Source organism: Bombus huntii, chromosome 14 (assembly GCF_024542735.1).
Source record: "Bombus huntii isolate Logan2020A chromosome 14, iyBomHunt1.1, whole genome shotgun sequence".
NCBI lineage: Eukaryota > Metazoa > Arthropoda > Insecta > Hymenoptera > Apidae > Bombus > Bombus huntii.
The window spans coordinates 4,616,977-4,640,519 of NC_066251.1; the positions used below are offsets into that span (position 1 = coordinate 4,616,977).

At 37.2% G+C, this 23,543-nt stretch overlaps 4 protein-coding genes across 9 annotated transcripts in view; 1 reads left to right on the plus strand and 3 right to left on the minus strand.

The window, feature by feature from the left end:
- Positions 1-134: 134 nt before the first annotated feature.
- On the plus strand, positions 135-4,227 carry LOC126873385 (uncharacterized). 5 transcript variants are annotated; one of them, XM_050634228.1, is made up of 3 exons: positions 135-358; positions 2,307-2,501; positions 2,658-4,227. In XM_050634228.1, exons 2-3 carry the CDS (start codon positions 2,417-2,419, stop codon positions 3,206-3,208), a joined length of 636 nt encoding a protein of 211 aa, XP_050490185.1. In that variant the 5' UTR covers positions 135-358; positions 2,307-2,416; the 3' UTR covers positions 3,209-4,227. The 5 variants fall into 5 exon arrangements, with proteins under 5 accessions (XP_050490185.1, XP_050490181.1, XP_050490186.1 ...); XM_050634224.1 differs by having other exon boundaries at positions 136-439; XM_050634229.1 differs by lacking the exon at positions 135-358 and adding an exon at positions 453-1,216.
- LOC126873381 (alkaline phosphatase-like) lies at positions 4,010-8,351 on the minus strand. The gene is made up of 8 exons (XM_050634202.1): positions 8,183-8,351; positions 6,998-7,200; positions 6,516-6,708; positions 5,848-6,011; positions 5,334-5,681; positions 5,053-5,251; positions 4,548-4,766; positions 4,010-4,461 (listed from the first exon to the last, which is right to left on the minus strand). Exons 1-8 carry the CDS (start codon positions 8,271-8,273, stop codon positions 4,289-4,291), a joined length of 1,590 nt encoding a protein of 529 aa, XP_050490159.1. The 5' UTR covers positions 8,274-8,351; the 3' UTR covers positions 4,010-4,288.
- Positions 8,352-8,879: 528 nt separating this feature from the next.
- The window catches only part of LOC126873382 (fl(2)d-associated complex component), a 49,870-nt gene continuing 35,206 nt past the window's right edge, over positions 8,880-23,543 (minus strand). For both annotated transcript variants that reach the window (XM_050634203.1, XM_050634204.1), the window contains exons 4-9: positions 18,702-18,769; positions 18,309-18,423; positions 17,077-17,245; positions 16,867-17,009; positions 16,609-16,739; positions 8,880-16,310 (exon numbers count right to left, since the gene is read on the minus strand). In XM_050634203.1, the coding sequence (XP_050490160.1) occupies positions 15,968-16,310; positions 16,609-16,739; positions 16,867-17,009; positions 17,077-17,245; positions 18,309-18,423; positions 18,702-18,769 (969 nt within the window). In that variant the 3' untranslated portion in view covers positions 8,880-15,967. The remainder of the gene's footprint in view (positions 16,311-16,608; positions 16,740-16,866; positions 17,010-17,076; positions 17,246-18,308; positions 18,424-18,701; positions 18,770-23,543) is intronic.
- On the minus strand, positions 19,047-23,128 carry LOC126873386 (translation initiation factor IF-2-like). The gene is made up of 4 exons (XM_050634230.1): positions 21,147-23,128; positions 20,859-21,045; positions 19,586-19,970; positions 19,047-19,207 (listed from the first exon to the last, which is right to left on the minus strand). The coding sequence occupies exons 2-4, from the start codon at positions 20,904-20,906 to the stop codon at positions 19,194-19,196; spliced, it is 447 nt and encodes a 148-aa protein (XP_050490187.1). The 5' UTR covers positions 20,907-21,045; positions 21,147-23,128; the 3' UTR covers positions 19,047-19,193.

Here is a 23,543-nt window from a genome sequence, read left to right on the forward strand (position 1 = left end):
CGGAACTGAAGTGAACGACCAATCAGCTGTTAGGCTGCGGTACGGTTGCTCGAAGGAAACGTGAGGTCGCTGCTCGTGCTAGCTTCAACGATGCGCCCCGCTACGCCTGGTGATCATAGTCGTTGTTTGTGTTTTGTCGTGTTCGTACGAAGCGATGAGCCGTGCTCCGACCGGATTTAGTTGTTCTCTAACTCTCGACAGAGGAAGCATGCGACTCTATTGATCTGTCGAGGGATATAGTCGCTGAGGCAACGAAGGATGGGCATATTCCGTGAATATCCGCTCGTTTTTAATCTTTACAAGAAATATAGTTAAACGTTCGACGAGGAAAGAACGAAGAAACCGCTGGAGGAAAATTGTGAGTGGGTTATATGTTCTACTAACTCAACGAAGTTCTACTAACTCAACGTTCGTCTAAATATTGCCAACGATCCCCGAGGTGAGTCAATAAAGTCGCAGAACTTTCCAGGAGAATATTCGTTTAATTCATTATTCCCCACCGTTCGATAATTCAAGCGTGGTCAATTGGCCTCATGGTCGATCACAATCACGCATCGTTTCCTCTCTAGATACAATTATCTAGGTAACCATAGCGTACATCGTCAAGGGCTAGTCAACGAGTTTTTTATCCCTCTTGTTTACCTTGTCGCGCTAATCAACCTCATGTATGTATCCATGGGAAAGAGAATTATCGAGAAGCTTCGTATTATCACTCACTAATGTATAATACATTGCGTTCCTCGAGTTTCTATTACCATAAGCTCACAGTGACGATTGTTATCGACGTATCGATTCGTTCAGCCCGTGTTCGATAGGGAAATCGGCTACGCGGACATTTATACAGATCGAGGGGGTTTATGCGTCAGCTTTGAGAAATTTGCACACGACGGAACGCACGTTCGCAGTACCCTTGAGATTCGCGTTCACTGACTCTATATACCTACAAACACGGCCAATTTACCGTGATAAGGGGCGCGCGGGAGTGATGCAGGAGAGGTATATTATGATCAGTCAACCGATCGGCGAGTGTGTCATAAAGTTTGTGTCGTTGCAAAACAGTGAATCGTTCCGTAATATTTCTTTAGTCCTGCGCCCATCGACAAATGAGAATCTTGGAATTTCGTCTGGAAAGTACGATCTTAGCCGATTTAAGGAGCATTCGGACGATCGATATTATTGTCAATATTTAGGTTTTCAACATTATCGTACATAACAGGTGGTTCTCTAAATGGTCAATATATATAGCCAGTACAATGTAGAATTTTTGAATTTTAAATATCGAAATAATATTGACAATCGCCTAAATGCGCCTTAAGGGTCGAAGTTGTTTAACGCCAAAGTTCATTTTTTCTTTTTCATTGTCGAATTGTTTTTCTTAACGTTGTGGATGAATGAACGTTTCCGAGGATTCACTGAATATTTTTTTCACTACTATTTCGTTACCTAGATTCTGCAATTTTACGGAATATCAAAGAAATTGAACTACCTATAACGTTATTATAATAAAGTACATAATATATATGTTGCTTGGCTATTAATAGGCTACCGCGCTCTTGAGTTTGTGAATACTTCAGGTTTTTTAAGAAATAGAAAACTGAACAATTTGCTCTAATATCTAAATTGTACTTGCTAGAAGAGAAAGAAAGGTATAAGTTTTATATTCAAAAGTGCAAGAGTTTATTATTATCAATATTTCTTATAGCATGTTTGAAAAAGTCATTTGATTTTTATTTGAGTTTTGTCTTGGTTTACTTATATTACTGGAAAGTGGAAGCGTCTCTTTATTGCAGCAGTTCTTTTAATTATAGAATCTAATTAGAAATGGAAGAAATAGCGATGGCGAAAGTATTCAGCAAATTCTTGCAACTCCCTTTCATAACTACTACATTGGAAAACAGAATTCAGTAATTGATTAAAAATAGTTGTAAATGTAATATCACGTTAATGTAGTATTGGCCCTTAATGGGTTAAAATAAACGATTTGATTGGTGGAGATATTAGTCGAGATATTCGTTGAAAAAGCAGCTCGAGCTTTAATCTCGGGTCGCAAGGGCTATCGAAACGTGGCACTTGTCTCTTTTTGCCACTCGGCTTTGGTAAAGTCGAAGGTCTGTTCAGTGCAGATCGAAGAGTTCCTTCGCGATTCTCGTCCCGAACAGAGGTTCCAGAGGAAAAGAGGTAGAACTTGCGTCCGAGACCATCAAAGTTTTCATTCGCGACACGAGATTCTCGGTTTTATATACTAACAAAAATTCGGCTCACGTCGAACCATGAAAGATAATAATGTTGTAATTGCCATTTTACAGAGAAAATTAACAAATAGTGCGAACAACAGTCTGATCGAATCATCGGAGAGTTGAAGGAAGGATATCTGGAGTAATTTACGGTTGTTGTTTCTACCATTGTGATAAGCGAAATGACCAAAGTGTCAGGAATGATAGAGACGGAAGACGCCGTCGGCAAGCCAACTCTGGTACGACGTATGTCCAATATGCTGAAAGGTAAGGGAACCTGGTTAAGTTATATTAATTAACAATTTTAAGATTAATCGCTTTGAAATTGCAAGGCACGATCGTATCGCATCGTTTCCGATAATATCATTGTTAGTTTGTTAATAGAGCCTATGTGAGCTTATATATTGTTTTTATTCTCAACAGATGGAAGTAACAGTGGACCACCGATGCTGTTTCGCCATGCCTCAATGCAGAAGATTCGCCATTGCTGCCAAAACTTAAATCTCTTTCCATATCTGCTCTACTCCTTCGGTAACTCGAAATCGCATCCAGTTGCACGAAAGGTGCACCATTGCCTTGGTCAGTTCCTTCAGCTCATCACCGCGAGGATCTTCTTCCTATGCAGGAGTTTCCGACAGACGCTGCTACGCGGTATTCGTTCGAAGGAGTTTGAAGTAGCGGAGCCACCAAAGAGCGTCGAATTTTGCAAGTTGACGCCACGATTCCGAATGACCAGGCTACAGAAACGAAAACAAGATAGCTGCCTGTTCTTGACCCTAGCTGTATACTTCGCCCCTCTGCTGTTGGTTTTCCAACTGATCGGGCTGGCCAGTGCGATGGTCTTCGAAAAATACACGCCCGGTTTCATTTTTCTGTTCTTCGCCCTGTTGTTCCTCGGATGCATCTCGCTCAAGATTCTCTTCCACGAGAGCGCCGAGGAGAGCCGTAAAAGTGTGAAAATCAAAATGCAATGATCATGTTCCGGCTGTCGTTGCCATCACTCTGCGATCAGACTGTTTATCAGATAATAGACCAGAGAGTATTGAGAGTCTCTTTTACAATTCCCCATTGTCGCATTTGATTACTTAAACGACGCGATGCCAGATAGAGCTTACATATTACTTCTGTATATCGCATGAAACTAGTTTGTCCATGCTTGTTCATACCCTTTTTTTTATTCCCTCATACTCTGCCTTTCTCACTTTCTTTTTCTCTCTTTTTCTTCCTTTCTCTCTTTCTATAATATACATATGTATGTTAGTTGCCCATCGATGGCTTTCTAGTTAGTCTAGAATTTCGAGTCGATTGGTTCGCAAGTTCCATGTTTTTTTTTTTTTTTTTTACATTTCGTTATTATCGGACTGATACATGTAATCGTACGCGTAAGTAACGTAGTTGCAACTTTAGAGGATAGACAGTTTGTAACCACGTGCTTCAGATTACGAATACGGTCTTTTTTTGAAGAAGTTCGTACAACATATGTATTGCTTTTATCTACGCATAATCTTTATTCTTCCTTTTATTTCTCTCTTTTTTTTTTTTTTAGCTTCTTTTCGTTTTCTCGAATTCTAACTTCCGAGAATTACTTAGCATTTCATAGGCGCCATATGAACGCTGTGTACACATGTAAATGAAATGCAATTTACGAGTTACCTGGATAATGTATCGCGGTTCACCTTATCCTCTACGGCAGAAGACTGAAAATCGTTTTAACTTGTATATAAAAGAGGAGAAGATATATATTAAAATATACTACGTTATATATGTATACATAATGCGAGAAAAAAATGATTTATTCTATATCGTAAGGTTATATTAGCTGTCGCTCGTCAAAATGACTTGATGTGTCCACTAAAACGAGTTAGGGTAATCTGTGATCAAGTGGATCCAAGTGTATTTTTCGCGGCCATTCGCTATCCTACTTACTTAAGTACGATAAGGAGACATGTAACTTTGATCTTTTTTTTTTAAATATACATTACATCTTACATAAGACGTTGTACTTTTCTTTTTTTTAAGATTGTACGCATTTGTGGTTTAATCTATTTTTATCGTCAATGAAGTAAAAGTAAGAGGAAGAAGCAAATGTACATGGAAACGTCAACCAGACTATTGTATTGCTTTCCAGCGCTCCCATACGCTTTCGGCTGCATACCAGCAGCGTGTGCAATCACACGGGCGACGTAACTTTGTTCGTGCACGCTATGAAACAAATGTGCAAACGGTCCTAAATGACAAAAGTTTGTCGATTAATTTAATAATTATCGCGTTACTTTTTTTATACGTAATATATAAATCATCGACGCGTTATACCTATTGCATAGACAGCGACATCACCGCCTCCGTGGTAAGCTTCGTCAGATATGATAGTTGCCTGTTGACTGTACGTATACGCGGTTGTATTTTCTTCGGAAGGATCCAACCTGACGGCGGAACCATTCTTGAGCGTGTACGCTATGTTATTCGGCCCCCCTGTACTGTACGTCAGCGTTGTATATGGAATTCCATCGTGCTTGGACTTCTGAGATATACCTGTAAGACGAATGAATTATTAATTCATATTAAAATCTCATTTGAAATGTATTTAACATTAAAGTTTTACAATGTATTTCAGTAGGAAAGTTTAATTAGTTTTAACAAACAAAACGATTCGTAATATCTTAAAAAATACTTTGCCACAGAAATGAAATAAAGATTCATGAATATAAACAACGATTCTTTCGTTTTTCCTACAAATTTAATGGATCTTTTAACAATAAAGGAGATAAAATTGAGTCGGAAATGGTTTAAGAAACGCAACAGGATTTATCAGAAATACCTAGAATGTGCGAGCCCCTATTGCTGTAGCCATTAAAACTCATAGAATGAGTATGATCGCTGGTCACAATAATAAGAGTGTCTCGAGTGTCAACCATACCCAAGGTCGTATTAATTGCGTCTGAGAACCTAACAGTTTCTAGCAACGCCTGTGCAGCGTGGCCACGATGATGAGCATAATCAATGAGCCCGCCCTCGACCTAAAAATTACCATTTAATATATCTATTCAAAACGACATACTTTTTTTAGTCTAATAAATATAAAGAAGATAAGAACTAGACCATAAGAAGATAGCCATGTTTTGACTTTTGTAAGATCTTCAAGGCAGTCACGGTCATCTCTTCAAGACTTGGCTGTCCTTTGGGACCTTTTTCTCTATTCCAATCCATACTGATGTGGCCATTTGCAAAAACACCCAACAAATAATCAACTTTATCAGTATCCACGCGAAACAATTCTTCGTTATTTTGAACGATCTTGAAGGAAAGATTTCTAGCAGCTTTGTCCCGCTTCCATTCCTCTATTAAATCTCTACCATCGTTTCTTTGGCCAGCCCAATTGTCTATAGGATCGAATTCAGTGCCTGTGGCATTGGATTTCAACATTTGTCTACCTCCTCCCATGATTACCTAAACCAAATACACTTCTAATTAACATTTCTCGTCGTAATCTTCATTTGTCGCTGTCGAACGTTTCAAGCAACTGTACTGAAGGAAACGACGAAGAATATACTTAACAATCTCTTAAATTGAAGTGAAACATTTTACTGAACAATCGCGATATATTATAGTTTGCCTTGATATTTTTCCCTGGCTGATCCTCCACGAGTTGTCTGGCGATGTCTTTGCACTTTTCGGCGGTCTTCGGCATTGTCGACTCGCACTCCCATTTTCTGTTCGCGCTGTGCGCGTACAGGGGTGCCGGAGTCGCATGAGTCACCCTGGTGGTTGTCACGAATCCTGTAAAAGATCACAGTTTAGATTAGTTTACTCTTAATTTAGAATCGTTAAACGCCCAAAAGATTGAATTAATCCAAAAACACAGTACATATTCGAGAAAATCTTCGCGATAAAGAAATAAATATTTTCCAAAATTCTTAGCATTTTGATTTATGATATACATCCATGTGGATAGAAAAATCTCCAGATATATTAAGAAGCGACTTATCGCATTCCTACGATCTCAAAATTATTTAATCTTTTCCCTCCGCAAATTGTTTCACTTGAAAAAGATAAAAATTATGAGTGCCAAATCTGGTATTATAGAATCCTTCCCTAATGCCCGATCATTAAAAAACTAATGAAAATATTCTACTGTCGACAGTAGAAGCGCGATTTATCGACTTACATAGTAACGTCATATTCATTAATAATATTAGTGGCATTTATATATGAACGAAAAGTTGGACAACAGCCTAATATGACAAATTATCGTTTACAATCTTGGCATTTGTTATCGCTGACCTGTGTCTTTGCCAGCCGCCTGCGCCCACGAGATTATAGAGTCCACGTGGTAGTCAGCATTCAAGCTTGCAGAACAATTATTCATTGCTACGTTTGCATCCACGCCGACTACGTTGTAATTTGTCTTCACTCCGCCGAATAGAGCTGTTGCTGTCGAAGCTGAATCTGGTACTTGCTTGTCAGTATTGTACGTCTATTTCAATATATTTTAATTTCAATTTTATTTTAATCATATTTTACTTTTAATACTAGTTACTTATGTTTCTATAGCTACAGAAGAATTTTCTATACGTAGAATATATGCTATAGTATAACATTTTTTCTAATTATTTGATTACAGAATTTTCTATATGAACGATATCTTCTATATTATAAAATCTTTTATAATCATATGATTATAAAAGAGTTTTTCTGTATGTGCATAGAATACATTCGACATTATAGAATTATACTACGATTATAGAAGATTGTTGGACGTAGACCTTAAGAATTCCTATATGAGGAAAACTCTCCCAAGACAATTGGCTGGTCTCACCAGCACGAAATATTCTACTAGCGGTAATTGTATCAGGACTCATGCCATCGCCCACGAAAATGATCACATTCTTCGCTGTATTCACATTCCATTTGTACGATAAAGCCTTCTCCAATTCTCCGTCAGCTAATTCCCGCCAATGTTTAGTATCTGAATACCGAGGAAGTAAGTGATTCATTAAAAATTATGGAACGATTGAGCCTCGCTCCTTCGGGAATCTATGCACGTATACATGCAGTCGTGGGCAGAATAAAACGGGCACTTTTTAACACAGGATAACTTCTTCAAAATTGAAACAAACGACTTGATTTTGTTTTCGACCAGCTAAAAGGACTAGTTTACTAGATGAGGTGTAAACAAATTTTGAAGACATTGAATTTTTGAATATTGATCGGAATCGGGAAGAGAAAAGAGCTAAGGTTACTTTTTTACCCGGGTCTGTAATGAAAATTTAAACAACACATTTTGAAGAGTTATATCAGTTATATACGTGCTGAAAATTTGGTGCTTGCTTCCGCGTCGATTGACTTTGATAAAATTTTTAACACATGACTAACATAACTCCAACTAATATAAAACGTGTTGTTTAAATTTTGATTACAAGCCCAGATAAAGAATGCTGTAAAAAGTAAGCTTTACTTTCTTCCTCGCAACTCCGGCCGATTAGAATATTCTGAATTTTATTACACGTCATTTAATTATTCAATTAATCGTCAACTAATTCTTTCAACTACTCCAAAAAAAAAAGAAGAAAAAAGGAAAAAAATCAATTTGTTTGGCCCAATTCTAAAACAGTTATTCTGTTTTAAAAGATACTAGGTCAATTCTATCCACGATGTACGTGCGAAACACTTACACTTTGTATACTGATAAGATATGAAATTGACTGCGAACAAAATTTTATATTCTGACTGGAGAATCATCGTTGCTATGCATGAAAATTATTGTAAGCGCCTGAGATGAATGAGAGGAAATGTACGGAATATAAAGAAGCTGGAGAATTTTAAAGATGAGTATCGTTTCGATTATGTTGTCATCGGCAGAAGTCGGCTGGTTTGATGACTAATGGAAGGTCACTGATGATCACAAAATAGATACATGCACGAATTGGAAATCGATGAAATTATTATACCTTCTTTAAGCGTGGTTCTAACGATCCCAATGTGCAAGAAACTGATGTATAACGTGACAAGCCTTATTTTTATCATATCAGTGAGATACATTGTTGATAGTTGCGTGTCACGTCACGAAAGAGACGTTGATAGGTGTTCATGCTAAGAGCGACTAAATAAAAGAGCAATGTAAGTACATAATTACCTTGTTTGCTTCGGATTAGAACGCTCTCTATTGGGAAAAGGCTGTATTAAGTCGATCATGAAGAACTCTGTTTTATTTTTTCCATTATAAAGATCTAGATTATCCTAGATCGTAGATCGTTGACCGAGGATTGATAGAACAGAGAATGATCAGGAGGATTTAATATAGGGTATTTCCAATTTCTCGGGCAAATTACAGGGACATAAGTTTGTAAGTGAAAGTGAGAAGAAAATAATGTAATGTCATAATAAGAGAAAAAAGTGAGTATTTTCTTAGAAAGTTGTAAGCAAATATTGAATGCAACGTAAAATATATGCTTGGTGAGAAAGATGAAATCTAAATAGAAATACTTTTACATATTTCAGGTTAAACTTGACGATCTTACAATTACAATTTTGTAATATAATATTTGCAAACAAAACTTCATATCTTTAAGTGAAAATTATTTCCCTGGGGTTGGCTGGGGAAGTTGGAAACTCCTTAGATTGGTGTAACGAAAAAATAGGAAGGGATTAGCTAACATTCACTGTAACGTTTTATTTGATTTTTGTTCATATTCGTCGTCTATTCGTACAGATCGTAACACGTCGCGTAATACAATCCTTGTAGAACTCTCTTCCACCTCTTCTCGCGTGTCTCACATTCTTAACGAAACTAGGAAAAATAGAATCGATAAAATCTACCATTCCAAAATGTCTCTCCACGCTCTTTTCGTCCCTCTTAGCTCGACGTCTGATTCTACTTAAAAAACGCACAGTAAAAAAGAAACCAGACAATCTACAAATCTAATTATCGAACCTCACTCTATCCAAGTCTTCACGCGTTCAAAACGATATCCACTAAAGGATTCACGAAGAAGCAAAGTTCCATTGCGTCTTATTTATTATTATTCTAATATTATTATTCTAATCAACCTCTTATTGTAATTAGTTATATAAGTCTGTAAATTTTGATTTTTCAGCACACGGAACCAGCTTCTTGTTCTGATGAATCCTTCCAAATAAAATAAATAAAATAATAGGAAATCATCTATTAGATAAACGAATCACGTTTACTCTAAATTGATACTAAACACAGTTCTATTAATCTATCTTTGGCCAAGAACAGGTATCTTGAAAACGAACGAAAATTATTACTACGTGTATACGTTCTTAACTGACATTTGAGGTATCCTTTGATGGTCTTAATGACCATACGAATACGAATTCATCTCGTCGAGGCAATTGTTACGCGAGTATTACGCTGGAACGCGACATGATCTCTTGTGGCTGTAGGTGTGGCCAACTATTTGGGCTGCTCGAGGTCGCTGCGTCACTTTTAGCACTTTGCTTCGTCCACGTGATGCTATTTCTCCAATTTGTCTCGTCGATTATTGAGCGTCGATCGATTGCAAGCTTCGTGGATAAAACTAGGGGGAGGGTAGGGGGAGAAAGAGAATAATATGAGCTAATTAAAACGGTAGATCAGACGCGAAGCAAAACGGCATTTCTTTTCGATTGGGAACGATTTTGAATAGTTGGCCACGACTGTTGAAGAAAGAACATCGCTATCGTAGAACTCTCGCTGTGACAATTGGCCTAATATAAACTCTCTACAAATCTCTCTTATACGATAAAGTACAATAAAGTTGTTCTCTGTACGCATTGAACGCGATACATGCACGTCGCGCTGTATCGACTACAGACGCCGCACGATTCGTCTCTCTCGTCTCACTTTCCCTTTCCCTGCTTCCTTATTTTAAGTTTTTTAAGTTGAATATTATTGCCAACAAATTTCGTGTCTCTAGATATTTTAGTTTGCTCTCCATCTCCTTTCAGATGATTCTTTCGTTCATTCATGCGTGATGAACTCTTGTAGCTGAAGCCTTTCACAGTGTAACATAAGAGAGGCCATTAAATACTATGAAATATGGTACTGCAAATTTTACACGTTAAATATACTTATTAATGCAATTGTTAATATTTGTTTCTCGTAAGAAGTGTTTGTATCTGGTTCTATAAACGCAAGGAATCTTGATGATAAACAAATGTGTAATTATTTCTTAAATCGCTCGTTCTGAATGTTTCGTTAAACTATCGTGTTATTAAAAGGTTCAATCCATCCAAAGTAATGAATTCGAAAAGATCTTGACGATAAAGAAATAATTGCTTATTATAATCGTTCATTTTCAATTTCTCGTTATTTTATCACACTGCCAAAGGATGTTAAACCCGTCTAGTTTGTTTCTTCAATCCTTATACAGCATCGATCGTATCACTGATCAAGGCTAGCGAATCATTATCTGTGCATCGTATTTTCCGGTCGTTTTGCTTCCAGATCAGTGGATCGAGTAAGACGTAGAATTCGTCATCACAAAAGGACCAAAATCTTATACAAACACATCAGACGCTAGAAGTCCAAATTATAGTCAGATCGTAAGATACTTAATCTTCTACGATCAAACTATGGCAATAATAAAATCGCTGGACTTCGGCGATCAGTATTAACGTCTAGTCTATTCTTTCCTCGTTTCTCGTCTGTTTCGAGTTTCAGGCCACGTATACCGGAGAATCGTCCGCTGAATCTCAGCAAAAATATCCTACCTGCAGCGTCCGCTTTATTGGATGCGCGCGCGCGCGCATTTCAGACGATACATATACATACGTACACGATAAAATTGACTTTACGATGGCAGAAAACACTCGCACACTCTCTCACGCACGCACTCTCTTCCTTTCCTTCTCTCTGTTTCTGCGATCTCTTCTACTCAATCACTCTTTCCCGACACTTTCATCTTCCTCGTCTTCTTCCTGTTGCTTGTCCATCACTTCTTTTCGTTATTCGATTCGAGAAAGTCTCACAAACGCAATGAAACGATCCGTGGTGTGAACGCGTGAAGATTCTCTCGGTTAGACCGCGGATTTTTATGTCAATTTATATTTTTTATGAACTTAATTAGAGATGAGAATTGAGCAGGAATGCCAAAGTGATCAACTTCGCTTCTCGTTAGTTTCCTTCGACGCATACGTAGACGATTAACATTGAATTCTCGAGAAATGAATTACTCTCCAAATTCGAATGAGTTACTTCTATAATTCATCTATCGCAAGAAAATAATACAAACCACGTTAAATTCTAAAGTAAATTTAAAAACCATTATTTATAATATCATCATTTTCCAATACTTTTCAGTTTATGGGACTGATCGATGTCACTTTTGGATGACTTTTATAAGAATTTAAAATACTTGATTCCTTAACGCACAATTTTTCCTCGGACTTACTAATGCGAATCATTCAATTTCTTACACTGCAAATGGATATTATATGTTTTATGAGATATATATGTGTTTTTTTTTTCAATTTTTTAATGCGCATATAAGACAATCGTAGCTCTTGAATCCATATTCTTATATGTCATGTGCGTTAAGTGGTTGAAATATTTATGGTAAATTAAAATATTTATTTTATGTATTTTTGCACATTTAAATTTCGCATAGACACATAAAAATCCGCAGTGTAGTCTTGACACTCCTCCATTGAACCCTAAAGAAGCGTGCTTCTGCTTAACAGAGTTCGAGTGGCGCTCGAGTGGTTACTCAGAGAATTCGTCGACCACACAATGTGCTTGTTCTCCAAAATGCTCGAGACTCGTTTACGGATGAAACCGATGTAACAGGTAATAATTGACAGTCTACATTACACGCTAATTGGTAGCGTCTTCGACGTTGTTACACTCCACTGTTCGCAGCCTGACGATGAAGATCCGACCTTTCGCTGGGTTTTTAACACATTAACTGCCTTTTATAGCGACTGAAATTTTTTTCTTCAAACTCATCGACCTCTTTCCGACGTCAATTGAAAATCATTTGCGCGTGACGCCAACGTGGCATCATCGGCAGTCAACATGTTAACCAGACGATTCGACATTTGAAGTTCGAGCAAAGACGCCAAGTAAAATTGCATTAATCACTACTGATATGTGCGCGATGTTTTTCTCGGATACAATAAAGATCGTCTGTCGAGTTTCTTCATCGCATTCCATCGAATGCGTCGCGATTAAATCAAAGGAGAGTCTCTGCATCTCCGCTGAAGCAACAGCGAAAAACAATTCCATATTTAACGTTCGATGTTTCTCGAAATGTTTCTCCACGTTTCTTCGCTTCTGTTGCCGGTGACAGAAGTTGTTGCTTGCTGTTGCCTGTTTCTATTCGAAATGGTAAAGATCAAAGAAAAGTAAGAAACAAGAATTCCTTTACTGCGTGCAATTTGTGGCTTGTTTCACGATACATTGAAGTTGAAATGAAACTGAAATATTCCCGTGCTTCGGTGTGGATAAAATGTTGCTATTGATATTCATAGAACAGGTTTACCGTTTAAAAGTTCACCAACAACAGGCAACAAAAGATTCCTCGTTATCGCTACAGAGAGGACGCAGTTCGATTCTCGTCGAGATTCGTCTGTACGCGAGTCTTGCATGAGCTCGTTCGAACAGAGGAAAACTGGAGACTTTCTCGAGAGACCGTTTGTTCGCTCTGTGAGAAAAACCTTACCTACGTAAGACGAAAGAAAGATAAAGGAAAAGAAAGGGAATGAAAACAATCTGATCGGAACGAGGCGATTCCCTCACCTCGTCGAACGTGATCGATTTTTTTTTATAGAAAAGATAACGGTCGACTAAACTGGTTCGAATTCTACGAATGATCGCTCCTGGGAACACGCCCTTTGATAACAGTCACTTTTCCCTCGCAAGTTCGATCGTTAAGAAATAAAAATTACCGGCAGTGCATAAATTAGGTCAAGTTGGAGGAGGACGAACAACATTTGAACGCACGTTTCATGCGTAACAAAATGACACAAGAAGAACGAAGTAGGGTGTAATTTACAAACGAATTCGTATCGGAAAAATGAATCGACAAATCTCTTCTTTTCCAGAGATTATCATCTACCAATAATAGATGTCTGCAACTCTTGTTCTCTTTGTTCTTTAAGATTCTCACATCTGCACGCTTCGCTTCTTCATTTTCGTATATTTTTGATATCGCGTCGTTTTTCTTTTTTTTAAATCATTGTCGTGCGCTGTAAAAAATTGCTTTTGATTTTTGGCTGCTTGAGCTGGCTCCGGAGCGATGCTGGCTTGTTTTCCAATCATCGTGAGACTAAAACGAAAACTCGAAATTCCAAGTAACCGATCTCGTAGCAAGGACGAAGTGCCATCTTGTCTAATAATAATATAGAATATCGATTCAAACATTATTAATTCTACCCCGAGCATCATTTTATCCAGTATCGCTCATCGAACCGAGGGGTTGAAAAGTATGGGGGCAAGGGGCAGAGGGTGAGAACAGTTTCAAAGAGGTTTAATCGCGGATTAGTCTCGTAACCGTGAATCGTATACTCGTGATATTCAACCTACTTTCTCTCCTTCTTTCGTTCTTCTTATCCGAGTATAATAGGACATTACGTATAATATTTAATATGTATACAGTTACTCTTTCTCTCTCTCTCTCTCTTTTTGTTGTATGTCTTTCTTCTCCGTAACCCTTTGACTGAAGCTCTAACCTTCCGATAAAACCACAAATTCTTAGCTTCTTGTTTGAATTTAGTCAAAGCTGTTTTTAATACAAGTTAGAGAATAATATCCAACGAGTTCTCGAATTTACGTGTACAAACATCATCACACACGACTGGTTATTGTGAAACGAGTAATTACCTTGCCTCCGCCCAGTAAAAGGGTTACAAGGGTAAAAGGGGATCTCTGAAATAGCGTCTAGTGTAACGTGGCGAAGGGTAATAGTTTTGTAAGTTATAGTTCATCGATTAATTAAGCTTCTCGAGCCGCGTCTCGAGAGAGAGAAGAGGATTAAATGAATCGATAAAACGCTACGCATCTACGGTAATCACGAAAAGTCGATAAACGAGGCACGCACTGCACTCGAAACTCTGCTTTCGTCATTTCTATCTATCGGTATTGTACTATCATTATTTTTTTCATTTTCTTTATTTTTTTTCTTTTTACTATTCCGCCGTAGACACACTTTCGCGTGTTCTTCGATTAGTCGAACCCTCGCTTAGGCTTATCGTAGTATATTTACGCGAATTGTTCGTCTTCCCCGAAGTGAAACGAGTACTCGTCTCGCGAATATGTACACATACACGCACACGCGCGCACACACACATATACACACACGCACGCACATGTGCGCGAAGAAAATGGTGAAATAATTCAATCGGCAGGGATGAAAGTGAAAAAGAACGTACATATGTATCTCTTTAGCTGTCGAAATTAGTACTTTTAATCAGTACTCGATGAAGTACCGCGGGAATTTTTTCGCGTTCAATTATCCCAAATTTTTGCATGTTTTCGTGTTTTTGTTCTTCCTTTCGGAGTAGTTTCAGGGATGAAGAACGGAAACAGGAAATGTTAGAGTTTCTAACGAACTAACGATGATTACTACAAATCGATTGGAGGAACAGGATTATCAATTTTATGATCGAATGATCGGAGATTGCTAACGAGCAAACTGCGGATGTTTATTTCGTATTTTTACGAACATAATTAAAAAACTGGTCTTTCTAAACCTACGGAATATTACAAAGAATACTTTTTTGTTTTATGTTATACTTTATATATTTCTGCATATAACGTGTACTCTGTACATTCTTGCACTTCGGAATTTTTCATAAATTCATAAACATCCGTAGTCTACTGATGAAGAATTGTTTTACGTGTCTCTTTTTTTCTTTTTTTCTTTTCTTAGAATATGACAAAGGGGAGATTTAACTGCGAATTAAACTACGTTTTCCTCAAAGTATTGTCCGTGAAGCGGAGTCGAAAAATAGGTCTCGGATCGGTGTGTTCGTTAACCGCTAAAACGACCGACGATTCAAGTTACGTTTAGTCAGATCGATGAGAATGATTCGATGGATGATCCTATAAAAAAAGTAACGACAAAACGTCACGAGGTTACTGTTCCTACAAAAAGGAAACGCCCAGGATAAAGGGTAAAGATTACGCGATAATCAAATAATAGCAACGTAGCGCTACGCTTTTCTCGAGTCTTCCTATCGATTAGTATTATTAGTCCGCGATAACTCGATATGACAGGTTACTAAGTTTGGCCGCTTCTAGGTTATCTTAGATATACGTCTCTATATCGCCGCTATACGTTCCTCGCGTCCCTCGGGATTGCCTTTGGTTCAAGCTGCCTCACGAAAGCAACACCTACGTCTCGCGCCCTTTTTATAAAATGTTAAAACGCCTTATCCTAATTGTTTGTCAAATAAAGCGATTAATATAGTCGATAAATAGACCCTTCCTCTCCGGAATGAAACGCTATCGTTGGCGACACCGTGCACTCTTCGATCTCAAAGAATCGAAAGAGATCGCACGTGCCTCGAGAAGAATACTAACTAGACTCTAAGAATTACAAAATGCTCGTGAATCCTTTGATTTCATTTTTTTCATTTTTAATGACTATCGCGTTCGCGATGCAGCTTGAACGGACCCCGAGTGCGATCAAGATCAATCGCATTGAAAATCCTATGTTGAGGATTTTCGAATACTTTATTGATCGTTGTGAACTTCTACTTGTCGTTCCTATTCAACTCGAAGACTACTTTTACTCTCTAAGGAGAGCTTCCTCGGCCTCCTTTCGCCTCGCTTTCGCCTCCTTCTTCGCTCTTTTCTTCTCCTCCTTGGCCAATTTCTTGGCCTCCTTCTGTCTAGTCTTCTCTGCCTTTTCTTCCTCTTTCTGACGAGCCTTCTCCGCTTTCTCCCGCTCCTTCTCTCTCTCCTTCTCCTTCTTCGACTTCTGAATCTCCTGAACCACCGACAGCTTCGGAGCTGACTGAGGCCTCTTCGACGTGGACTTCGTCGATGATGAGGACGTCGAGCTGTTCACGTTGTTAGAATCTCTTGGGGTCGGCGACGTTTCCAATTGAGTCACGATTTTTTGAGCACATCTGGTGAATAGAAGTTATGTCGTATATTATATAGCAAACAAATTTAGTAATAGATAAATTAAGTTTTCACGAAGCAGTTTTATAAGATACGAACTTGTGCATAAGTATTAGACACTTACGAAAATTTAGATAAACGTGAATATTTATTGGGAAACTAGAAGTCAAAGAATTACTATTTAAAGAACTGTATGGATCATTATTTCACTTGAAATCCCAATTGATGCGTACGAAACGAAGAACCTTGATGCTCATGAAGAAAAGATCGAAAATCTGTATAAAAGATTTAATAATTTATTACCTTATCCTAGTGGATGCTTTTCCTGCACGATAGTCCCTCTGGAATTCCTTGATCGGCGGCAACCTGCGATCCCGATTTTCCCTCATCACTTCTTCCTCTTCCACGACCTGCTGAATCGGATCTTGATACTCCTAATAACAATAATAAACGAAACAAATTGAACTCTAACATTTTATCAATATTTATTTTATGTTATTCTATTTTTTAATATACGTATATGAATTCGATTATTAGAATTTCCAAACAAATTTAAACAACCTGAATTCTCATTTTCATAGATTGCGTCTGCGAGCGTCTCAGAGTCGCGCCAGAAGGTTGCCTCACCCTCGTAGGTTTCCCAAGGTTAGAGCTTCCAGTGCTACTTGCAGAAGACGAACTCGAAGAAGATACGGAAGACACTCCTAAAACATTGAGATAATGTTATAGAAGAGGTAATTCATTTTGTGATTTGTTAGGAACATGGCGAACCGGAAATAGAGGATGAACCACTGGCCATAGAGTACAAAGAGGCGGAGGCTGGCACATTTCCGGCGACCCATCTACCGCCAGGTCCAGTCACTCCCACTGGCACTCCTGTCCCCATGTTATACTCTGACGCGCTTTGTGGCAGAACCCAAGACTTTCCAGACATCGAGTACTATAAAATACAGATATTGCAAGATTTATCATACGACGTTATAAAAATGTATTAAAGTTTGTAAAAGTGTTATAAAAGGAATTATAAAAGGTATCATAAAATGTAGGTAGTATGTCAGGAAGGATGAGAAGGTGTAAATGTTTTAAGCGAAATAAAGTTTTGATGCTAAAATAAAATTAGGATTATATAGATATATTAAAAGTACGAAAGTAGAATGTAACGCAAAAAGGGTCCCTCAAATACAAACTAAGTAGCATGAGTCGCTCGCTTAATCCTTAATTCAACCCTCAATTTGAAGTAAATTAATTAATTACACCCTAATCTCAAGCACTTGGTCTATACAATATCTAGCGCTTGAAAGTGAAATATTTGTTAAAATATTCAGAAATTAATAAAATATTTAATTCACATCGTCCAAAATTTCCATTCATATGAAACTATCATACTAGCTCAAGAAAGTTTCATCGATTCATTTTTATCAAATATGGCCAACGAGCAATCGCTTTGAAGTTATATTATAGAAACGAAATATCGGTTTCAGCAAGGTTGTACGAACAAAACCAATAATTTCCCATGTATCCCATGTTCGTGTTTAATATTTCACGAAATTAATTGCAGAGCCGCTGGTGTGAAAAGAGAGTCGAAATGATATTTATTAAAACTGTTCCAAAAAAGAATGGTCATACGTCATGCCTTACGAGCCCATTTGGCCTCGCTAGCAAGGCGACAAGTGCTTTCCCGGTTCGCTCCAATTAACGACGATTTTACACCCCTGCAATCACATCGGCGAGCACGAAGACCGTTTTATTCTGGTTGCATACGTTTCTATGAAACTCCGAGTGAAAAAATTGCATCACGAAATAATCGTAAAACACAACACGTCGTAGGGTGTTCTTCGACGAGGGTGAGAAGTACTTAAATAGGTAGGTAGGTGGTAGGTAAGTAGGTAGTAGATAAATAGGTAGTAGGTAGATAGATAGTAAATAAGTCGGTATAGCAGGTAGGTAGAGGGAGAGAGTGTGAGAACTGGAAGAAAACAATGTTCATTATTTGTACTACTTACGTCCCGAGGGATGAGGGTTTGTTTCAGGCGTAGAATCTTTGCTCTGCATATGACGCATCTCAGTGGTAAAAGTCTCTGTGACACCGCCATTTGTATCGTTTTGACGAAGCAACGCCTGTAAAATGATTCAAAGAAAAATGTGGTGAACGTAATTAAATTTGGTTGTAAATTATTATTGCTCATTTATGTATTTGTCTTATTGATAACGAGATAATGTCGAGATAATGAAGATTCTTCTAAATTGACACAAAAACTACCAGATAGTATTTCAATCAATGACATCTAGAATGAATCATTGACAGAGAAGATATATATGTATAAATGCGAGAATATTGTAGTATAGTATGCATGATATAGTACGCACAAAAGGATGCAGAAAAAAAATCATTTTACCTGCAAACAACCCGATGGCCGCAGGGAGCAGTTTGCATCGTGGCCCTGGCATTCACACAGATCACGCACTACGAGAAGGGAAAGAAGAGTAATTAAAATTTAATCTCGACAAAGCGCATTAGCTTTGCGCTAGCAAAGCGCTGATCATTCTCCACCCCATTTGAGATTCATCGAGCGATTCGCACGAGAAAACGAAAGATAAATCCAATGAACTCCCACTGGGAGTTTCTGGTTGATCAGCAGAGACTTTCAGTGGCTAAACAAGTAACATTTGATTCAGTAAAGGATTACAAATTTCCTCAAAGAAGACAGTTTGCCTAAGGATCAGGATCTAAGGTCTAAAAATTTGGTTGATGATATTTCAAAGACAAGTTGTTTTTTTATCAATTGATTTATTTCAACGTGCTAATCTACACTACATCCGCAGTTTCATAACCATTTCTAGAACTCCATATATCTATCACCTTAAAGCTATGATGTTCGTGAATTTATTTATTCCATGCCACCTGTAACATAATAGTGCTCTAAAAACATTCAATCTCATTATGATCCTTATTATTATCACTAGAATTACCAAGCTCAACGAAATTAGCTGCTTTGTAATTAATAAAAAAATGCACAAGTGCTTTTGACAAAATGAATGTTCACTTTTATCAAAACAGAAACATAATTATCATATATTTTTTCATGTTTATATACCGTTTCCACGATAACAAGCATATAAATAAGTAAATTGTTGTCCAACAATTTAATTAACTTTATTATAAAAGCATCATGTGCAGAAACGGAAATAAAACTTTTCTATAGCAAGTGTTCAAATATAATTTCTCAACTCGGTGTAGTTCTAGTGTCAATTTATATTTTATTCGCGCTTCTTAACCCACCTCCATGTTGACCTCCAGCACCAACGTTAGCACCCCTGCCAACTCCAAATCCACCACCCATACCACCTCCCATATCACCACCTCCTCGCCCTCTTCCTCCACCACCGTCTCCACCTCCTCGAGTAGCCCTTCTGCTTCTCTTCATATCTCCATTCACGAATCCAGAGGATCCAGACTGAGACATCATTGCGTGCCCCGATTGGGCCATATCGTCAGGAGACATACCTGGGGGTGGTCCTGGAGGTGATCCTGGAGGTGGCCCGCATGGTGATCCATTCGGTGGTGGGCCGCAATTTTGAGAGTTATCTTGGGGGCTGCGTTTTTCTCGGTCGCTGTGAAGGCTGGCAGAACTGGAGGAACTAGACTCCGAGGGAGCTCCAAGGACCTCGAATTATTTTTAGAGATAGTTTAGTTTAGGTAGTTTGGATTTTCAGTTATTATTTGGGTCATGATATAGCGAGGCAGTAGAGTAGGTAAAATAGATTGATTCTTGATTTGACAAAAATAAATTGATTTCACATCTCGAGTTCTAGGCTTACTTAAGTTTGGGAATATATTGGAAATACATTGGAAATACATTTGGAAATACAAATAAAAAAGATGACTGGAATGTAGATGTAATATAAAACATTCGAGATATGTATTGGTTTATGATATTTAAAGATTCAAGCGAATCTCTTATCTTTTTAGTTATGTCTATAAAAATGAAAATTTATATAGAAATCCATATACTGTGGATGTTTATGTAAATTTACACTTTTATGAACTATAACTAACAAAGAAATAGAATCAATAAAGGTTCGTTTTATCCATTGAATACTACAACGAGTAATTTACTTCACTTTATGCATTTCAGTATATTCTGTGTATTCTATACAATTTGGAACTTTTAAATATCTTATAAACGTATAAATATCGCAGTCTACTTATTGACTAAGTACTTCAGTTGCAAGTAGAAAAGCAGGAAATGTTTATTACCTTTTTAAATTATCCTCTCTTAATTTTTATGTCAACATGCTACAAAGAGTACATTGATTCTGTATAAAAGATTTGCTCATATGACTCTAATGTAGGTTTTAGGTCTATTCATATTGCTATCAATTCGTCAATTTAATGTATCAATTTAATTTAATTCGTGCAACCTCGGCATATACATGACCCAAATTATATGTATAAAAAAATGGATGCAAAAAGGTTAGTAGAATTGAAAAAATAATTAAAATAATATCTTCTGTACTCGAAGCTTGATAAATAAAGGGAAAAGCTTGCTTACAGAGAGTCCCAGCAAAGCGACCACGCTGCAAACGAGGAGATACTTCATATTCACTGATATCTCGACACTCGACACTGTTTCTCTCGCTTTTGGCCCGTCGAATAAATAGTCACGACGTGATTACATGAAAAGGGGAGATGGAATGAGATGCATCAGATATTGCACAGGTGCATGAAAAAAGGATTCGCTGAAAAGGAAATGATGGTTGGGTGTCATTATCAGCTACCTCCATTGTCGCTTATTTTTCCACAGAAGCTACGATTCCTATCTTTTTGTTTTTTTTCTTACGTTCTTTGTCGCAATCGTAGCCACAGATAATGGAAGAATTCTGATGGTTCGTGATGTTAGTTGAAAAAATATTATTCTACAACACAGATGCACGGAAGATAATTACTGTAACTCGTCCGAATGTTATCGTTTGCCGAATCGTTTACTTAGCACCGCCTTTGATGACAGTGATACTTATCTTCTCAGGAAACTAATTTGCTCACCGACGATAATAATGTCAACCATTGTCTCCAAATTATGTAACCAGCCGTCTTAAACGAAGCCTGTATGCTTTGTTTTTCTACAAACAATAATCGATTATTTCCTCTCGTACGATGCAACTTGCAAAAGTTATTTTCCTAATGTTCTTGAATGATTTATGATGGTTTGGCGTTCCGCAATTACTTCAATTTTTTGATCTTTTATTTCTTATATTTCATATTTAATGTGGCAGCTATTATTGATAATAAGAGTGGTGTTGGGATATAGATATTATTCAAAATATGTTTCGCAATGTTAGCACAAACTATGTCGCTCCGTAAGACCTCGAAGTACATACGAATACATGGTCCACTTGAATTTAAATACATGGAAAATACTACTTTTTTATAGTATTTCAAGTAATTAATCTTCCTGTCAACGAATCGTTCTTCTCAGTCATTAGGATTAAGTCTTTATTAAATCTCGAACCAACTGCTCGATGACATTTTGATACAAGATGATTTCTTTAAACAAGAAATTTTCCTCGTTAGTCAGTAGAATCGAGTACAGCTAATTCTTTAATAATTTAGAATTTACAAGATGATTTCATTAAAAAACGAATTTTCCATCGTCACACAATAACATCAAATACTTCGAATAAAATTAACAATATTAAGTTGATCAGTTCTTTGATGATACCAATAGAATAATTCTTCCACATGATAAATTTATTTATTTAATAAATTATCCATTTTCGTCTAATAACATAAAATTCTTCAAGCATAATTACGAATAAAATATCCCTGTTTACCTCTTTGAGGCGTTATCTTCAGAGACCTAGAGGATTGTAATGGACATAACCAAATGAAGCGTCGATTAAATTGGAATATTAATAGCTGCTCGAGGGTGGACGAACATGTCAGGAGTCGCAGGGTCGTAGCAACCACTTTGTCAGCTTCGTTAATCGACTTTTTCAACCCATTGAGCGGCCTATTCGCTCGGAAATTGCAACTTTTCTGGACCAGCGGCTGTCTTTCGAACGAACAGAAAGGCTTCTCCTCTCTATGCAGCGTCCATTTGACCGTCGAAAATTCTCTCTGCAGCCCTTGTGTCGTCGCTCGTTTGGTGTATTAATTTCTTTCTGGGTCACTGTACCTGCCAGCTTCTCTTCCTTTTCTCCACTCTGATTCTGTCGTTGTTGAAAATAACTTGCATAGTTCAAAATAACGCGGATTTAGTTTTTAAGACCGAGGCCAGTCTCGAAATGCCTGTTTTTAAGCTTTTCCTCTCGCGCAACGATTTTTTCCCTAATGTCTGAAATAGTCTACGTTCGTTCACCTCAAAATTTATTCAAACTAAAATTAAGTCTGATATGAAGTTGACTGGAAGACCCTGACGATCTTATTGTTTGAAAAGAAAGAAATCTGCTTTCACTGAAATTGTTGTTAATTGGTCATTGATATTAATACTATTCATTTTGTTCATTTATTTCGTGGGAATTCATTTATTTCATTGCTATCGAATTTTTCATTTTTTTACTGAAATATTTCTTCAGTACCTCTGTAGTCTAATTTAATGTACTGAATGATTTTTCTATCAAAAAGCTTTCGTTTGATAATTTGATAATTTAAACAAACCACCAATCTATCTAGGAAATGATATAAAAGCAGCCTCTTCATTATAAGTTGTATTTGTAACTCTTAAAAAATATAGCGTCTGTAATATACTTTATTATAAAACACTTAACTGATTAAATTAACAAAAACTTAAAGGTCTTGATGAACTTGAATAAGTAAAGAAACTGCTCCAATTCGATTGCATATTAATTTCCAAAATTAAATTGCATCATGTCAACAACTCTGGTAAAGAATAGAGTCATCCAAGATCCTCCCATTTGTAATTTCGTAATTAAATTACACTTTGTCAAAACTAGACAACTTGTCGCGTACTATCTTCAATCGTAGTCAATTACTGTCTCATTTATTTACGAAAATCTCCAGACAAAGTTACAAATATACAAAAACAAAATTTAATAACAGAACTTTCCAATCAGCAACGCTTCTCGATTAATTCAGATCCGTGAGAGATGATAGGTAGAAAAGGATGCTGCGTAAAAATGATCGAAATCTCATTGTCAATCGTGATTGATTTAATGAAATTTTTCCCCAGACATCAAAAGAGAACGATTTCTTTTATTCCGCTCTCTTTCCTCGCGAG

Excerpts from the sequence above, each read along its gene's own strand:
- LOC126873385 (XM_050634228.1), top strand. The coding sequence starts at position 2,417 with ATGACCAAAGTGTCAGGAATGATAGAGACGGAAGACGCCGTCGGCAAG. Across the intron at positions 2,502-2,657 it reads TATGTCCAATATGCTGAAAG|ATGGAAGTAACAGTGGACCA; the intron begins GTAAGGGAACCT and ends TATTCTCAACAG.
- LOC126873381 (XM_050634202.1), bottom strand. The coding sequence starts at position 8,273 with ATGTATCTCACTGATATGATAAAAATAAGGCTTGTCACGTTATACATC. Across the intron at positions 7,201-8,182 it reads TAGAACCACGCTTAAAGAAG|ATACTAAACATTGGCGGGAA; the intron begins GTATAATAATTT and ends CTCGGTATTCAG. Across the intron at positions 4,767-5,052 it reads TAGGGGCTCGCACATTCTAG|GTATATCTCAGAAGTCCAAG; the intron begins GTATTTCTGATA and ends TTCGTCTTACAG.
- LOC126873386 (XM_050634230.1), bottom strand. The coding sequence starts at position 20,906 with ATGAAGTATCTCCTCGTTTGCAGCGTGGTCGCTTTGCTGGGACTCTCT. Across the intron at positions 19,971-20,858 it reads TCGCTTTGCTGGGACTCTCT|GTCCTTGGAGCTCCCTCGGA; the intron begins GTAAGCAAGCTT and ends AAATAATTCGAG.